Genomic DNA, 5,399 nt, shown 5'->3' on the forward strand with positions numbered 1-5,399 from the left:
CCGCAGGGACAGCCTCCGGGCCTCTGTGGCAGAGGACACGCGGGGACCCGTGTCTGCCCCATTTTAGCACTCGCGGGGTAGGGGGTTGGACTAGATGACCCTGGTGGTCCCTTCCAACTAGATGATTCTATGGTCCTTCCTGCGCCCCCCCCCCCCCCCACATTTTGGCACTTGGCCTGTGAGGCAAACATCCTTGCTGGTCGCCATGGTCGGACTCTTGCCCTCCTCGGCCTGACCCCCTCCTCACGCCTTTTGTCCTGCAGGAGACGAGGCCGGCCGGCAGCACCATGGATGCCTCCATCGTCCACGTGGACTTCCCGGAGATCACCAGCGCCCTGCTGGAGAACCTGAACCAGCAGCGCCTGGAGGGGAAGCTGTGCGACATCTCCATCCACGTCCAGGGTCGCGTCTTCCGGGCCCACCGCGCGGTGCTGGCCGCCTCCTCGCCCTACTTCCACGACCAGGTGCTGCTCAAGAACATGATGTCCGTCGTGCTGCCCAGTGTGATGGACCCCGTGGCCTTCGAGACCGTCCTGGGCTCTGCCTACACCGGCAAGCTGAGCATGGCCTCCGACGAGATCGTCAACTACCTGACGGTGGGCAGCGTCCTGCAGATGTGGCACATCGTGGACAAGTGCACGGAGCTGCTGAAGGAGCGGCGGGGGGCCCTGCTGGGGGCCCCCTCCTCCACCTCCTCCTCGCGGGCCCACTCCAGCCGCACCAGCGACAACCAGTCGCCCAGCAGCAGCAACTACTTCAGCCCGCGGGACTCCGGCGACGGGCCCCCCGAGCACAGCAGGTACCACCCGCGGGGGGCCTCCTCCTCCTCGGCCGGGGACCGGGACGGACCAGACGACCACGAGGAGGAGGTCATCTTCCAGGCCGAGAAAGGCCCGTCCCGCTGCCCCGACCCCTTCGCGGGGGGCAGCAAGTTCATCTTGGAGACGGACGACGATGTCAGCGACAGCGGGGAGGCGGGCGGCTGTGAGGGGCGCCGGCCGGCCTACGTGCGGCCCAGCATCATGCCCCAGAAGCAGTGGGTCTTCGTCAAGAAGGAGCGCTCGCAGGAGGACTTGGTCCTGACGTGCGAGGAGGATGAGGACCCCGTGGAGGTGTCGGCCCCGGCCCCCGAGGCGGCCCTCAGCATCACTGACGTGCGGACCCTGACCAGCCCCGGCGGCAAAGGGGGTGGCGGCGGCAAGCTGGAGGAGCAGGTGAACTTCTGCGAGTCCTCGGAGGAGTTCCCCTCCCCCTACGAGGGCCTGGAAGACGCCTCCCCGCTGCCCGGCGGCCCCTTCCCACAGCGGCCCCTCATGCCCATGGACATGCAGGGAAACCAGATCCTGGTCTTCCCGCCGCAGGCGCCCGTGGAGCACGGGGCAGTGCAGCTGGCGGCCAGCTCGGGGGACGGCAACAAGATCTTCATGTGCCACTGCGGCAAGGCCTTCTCGCACAAGAGCATGCGCGACCGGCACGTCAACATGCACCTCAACCTGCGCCCCTTTGACTGCCCCGTCTGCAACAAGAAGTTCAAGATGAAGCACCACCTCACGGAGCACATGAAGACCCACACGGGCCTCAAGCCCTACGAGTGCGATGTCTGCGCCAAGAAGTTCATGTGGCGCGACAGCTTCATGCGCCACAAGGGCCACTGCGAGCGGCGCCATCGCCTGGGGGCGGGGGGAGGCACGGGCACGCCGGTGCCCTCGGGGGGGGCAGTCAAGAAGGAGGCGTCGCCCTCCCCCATCAGTGGGGACGCTGAGTGGGCCCCCAGGAGGTCCCCCCGGGGCGAAGTGGGCTTCGCGGGGAGCAGCAAGATGTAACGTGGGGGGCCGCGGAATGTGGGCCCCGGGCTGCTCGTCCGCCCTCGAGCAGAATTCGGCCAAATCAGGCCGGCGGTCCAGCTGCTCGTGGCCCCACAGCGGCTCCTTCGCCCGGAAGAGTTCGAGGGCCGTGCTCCTGCTTTGGGGGCAGCGCAGACCAAGGGTAGGATGTGGGGGCGGACTTTCCCAGCGCATTTGCTCCCTTCCGCTATGTGGCAGGAGCTGTGGGGCAATCTGACCACTCGCATCTTGCGCTAGGACTCGTACTGGAGACCCCCCTAGACTATCACCTGGCATTCTCCACCTTGGGGGGGGGAGTGGCTAAAACCCCAGAGGACTGGACACGCCACTGTGCCCCTCCGCCCCAATCCGTCTGTTGTTAGTTGGTGTCTGTGTATGTTTGGGGAGGGGCCGTCTCCCTTGCGGCAGAACTCAACACTAATGCCCCCCTCCCTTCAACGTGATGTCAAGTGGGGAGGGTCCATTCAGGTAGCAGGCTGGCCTTCTGTCCTCCTCTCCCCCTCCCTGATATATGTGTGTGTGTGTGCGTGTGTGTGTCTGTGGCATTGGAACTACGGGAGGGGGCTGCCCTGAAAAGGCCGGGGCGGGGAGAGCCAGGGCTCTTTCCTGGGAGGGGGGAGTGTGGCAGAGCCCCCACTTGACAGGCAGAAGGTCTTGCATCGGCAGGTCACACGTGACCGGGAAGACCTTTCTCCACCCGAGACCCCGGAGAGACCAAAAGGGATGGGTTTAGCAGCAGGAGGGGGGTGGAGGGGCTTCACGCGTTCTGCTCCTCCTGGCCAGTGCTTTCTCTCCAGAGGAGGAGGAGGGGGAGGTCTCTGCCTTCGGCTTCACCTGCTTCCCCGTTCTGCCGAGGGGTTGGGAGTGGGCCCGTCTTCTGGGAGGCGGAGGTCCCAGTGTCTGGGGAGGTCAACCCCCCCAAGTTCTGCCGCAGCCAGTCTCTGTGGACCGCCCCCCCCCACCTCTGCCTGGCCCCGTCTCCTCCTTCCTCTCTTTAGCAGCTCTGAGTTAGAGGGGTTTTTTGTAACCAAATCTGGTTTGGGCCTTTTTTAAAGAAGCGATGATCCATAAATATTTATTGATCTGTTTAACACCCCCCTGCCTTGTATCTTTCTATGGGTTTTCCGTCTATGGAAGGGTCTGGGGGGGGTTAGAGAAGTTCTTGTGAGTTGGGGGCTCTGGTGTAGGCCTCCAAAATTCCTTAAAGTTGGAGGTCACCTGGGAGGGAACCAAGGCTGGCTCTCGAGGCTGTGGAGTCAAGAGGGTGACCTGGATTCAGGCTGTGGAGGGGGGGGGCTGGGCCCCAGGGCTCTTTGGCTTTGATGTACTGCCCGGCCTATGATGGATGTTGGCACCGGGGTGGGGGGGGAGGGGATGTCAGCCAAAGGCATTTTCCCACAGCAGTCCCCCCACCCCCAGTATTCTGTTCAGTAGCAGCTCCTGGTGGGGCCAGGAGAATAAACTGGAGAGAAAACCGTAAAGAAAGGAATCTTGGGGTGGTCGTGGATCACTCGACGAAGACGTCAACCCAGTGTGTGGCGGCTGTGAAAAAGGCAAATTCCACGCTGGCCATAATTCGACTGAGGAATAGAGAATAAAACTGCTGCTATCATACTGCCATTGTACAAATCTATGGTGAGACCACACCTGGAGTACTGTGGACAGTTCTGGTCACACCTAAAAATGGATATTGCAGAGCTTGAGAAATTGCAAAAAAAGAGCAACCAAAATGATCAGGGGACCAGAGCAACTGCCCTACGATGAGCGGTTGAAACGCTTAGGGCTGTTTAGCCTGAAAGGAAGGCGGTTATAGAGGTCTATAAAATTATGCATGGTATGGAGAGAGTGGACAGGGAGAAGCTTTTCTTCCTCTCCCATAATACTAGAAAGCGGAGTCATCTGCTGAAGCTGGAGGGTGAGAGATTCAAAGCAGATAAAAGGAAGTATTTGTTCACACAACGCATAGTTAAATTGTGGAACTCCCTGCCCCAGGATGTGGTGATGGCTGCCAACTTGGAAGGCTTTAAGAGGGGACTGGACATGTTCATGGCGGAGAGGGCTATCCATGGCTACTAGTCAAAATGGCTACTAGTCATGATGCATCCCTATTCTCTCCAGGGACAGAGGAGCAGGCCTATTAGGTGCTGTGGAACACAGGCAGGATAAATGCTGCTGCAGTCGTCTTGGTTTGGGGGCTTCCTAGAGGCACCTGGTTGGCCACGGTGTGGACAGACTGCTGGACTGGATGGGCCTTCTTGGTCTGACGCAGCAGGGCCTTATGTTATTATGTTCTTAAGCAGAGCCATAAATGGGGGGATCTGCTACACTGGCACCTTCCAGACAGGCGGTCTATATTAACTTCTTATTTATTCAGAATATTACTTAACTGCCTCTCCTGAAATGTCCTTAGGGTGGCTTGCAACCCACTGAAATCAGCTGACCCCTTAAATCGGGCTCCAGCCAGCAGCTTGAACACACCCTGCAAGCCAGAAGGGTGGCCGCTGATAGAGGAAGGACCAGGTGAGTGGAAGGAATTGGGGGCGGGCAGGAAGCCTCCTGGGCTGGTGACTCCCACCCCCAGAATGCGCCTGGCCCCCAAAACCCAAGAGAGGGGCATCCTCAGGTTTGATTCCCCGTTCCTCCACATGAGCGGCGGATGCTGATCTGGTGAAGCGGGTTCTCTACTCCGCATGAAGCCTGCTGGGTGATCCTGGGCCAGTCACAGTTCTCTTAGAGCTCTCTCAGCCCCACCTAACTCACAGGGTGTCTGTTGTGGGGAGTGGAGGGGAAGATGATTGTAAGCCGGTGTGGTCTATGGTGAGACCACACTTGGAATACTGTGTACAGTTCTGGTCACCACACCTAAAAAAGGATATTACAGAACTTGAGAAGGGGCAGAAAAGAGCAACCAAAATGATCAGGGGACTGGAGCAACTGTCCTATGGGGAGCGGTTAAGACACTGAGGGCTGTTTAGCTTGGAAAGAAGGCGGCTAGAGGTCTATAAAATTATGCATGGTTTGGAGAGAGTGGACAGGGAGACGTTTTTCTCCCTCTCCCATAATACTAGAACACAGGGTCATCTGCTGAAGCTGGAGAGTGAGAGATTCAAAACAGATAAAAGGAAGTATTTCTTTACACAACGCATAGTGAAATTGTGGAACTCCCTGCCCCAGGATGTGGTGATGGCTGCCAGCTTGGAGGGCTTTAAGAGGGGAGTGGGCACATTCATGTAGGAAAGGGGTATTCATGGCTATTAGTTAAAATGGATACTAGTCATGCTGCATACCTATTCTCTCTAGTATCAGAGGAGCATGCCTATTATTTTGGGTGCTGTGGAGCACAGGCAGGATGGTGCTGCTGCACTCGTCTTGTTTGTGGGCTTCCTAGCGGCACCTGGTTGGCTGCTGTGTGAACAGACTGCTGGACTTGATGGGCCTGGGTCTGATCCAGCAGGGCCTTTCTTATGTTCTTATGATTCTGCCTTAAGCGGTAGAGAAAGTTGGCATATAAAAACCAGCTCTTCTACTTTAGCATTTCCTCCTCCTGGAGCGCCG

General features: G+C 58.8%; 1 protein-coding gene across 1 annotated transcript; it reads left to right on the plus strand.

The window, feature by feature from the left end:
• The first annotated feature begins 283 nt into the window (after positions 1-283).
• Positions 284-1,823, plus strand: ZBTB22 (zinc finger and BTB domain containing 22). The gene is given in 3 exon segments (XM_056858877.1): positions 284-1,178; positions 1,180-1,309; positions 1,312-1,823. Coding segments are annotated over 3 exon segments (1,533 nt in total). The 5' UTR covers positions 284-287.
• Positions 1,824-5,399: the final 3,576 nt, after the last annotated feature.

This window comes from Euleptes europaea, chromosome 1 (genome assembly GCF_029931775.1).
Source record: "Euleptes europaea isolate rEulEur1 chromosome 1, rEulEur1.hap1, whole genome shotgun sequence".
In the NCBI taxonomy this organism is placed as follows: Eukaryota; Metazoa; Chordata; class Lepidosauria; order Squamata; family Sphaerodactylidae; genus Euleptes; species Euleptes europaea.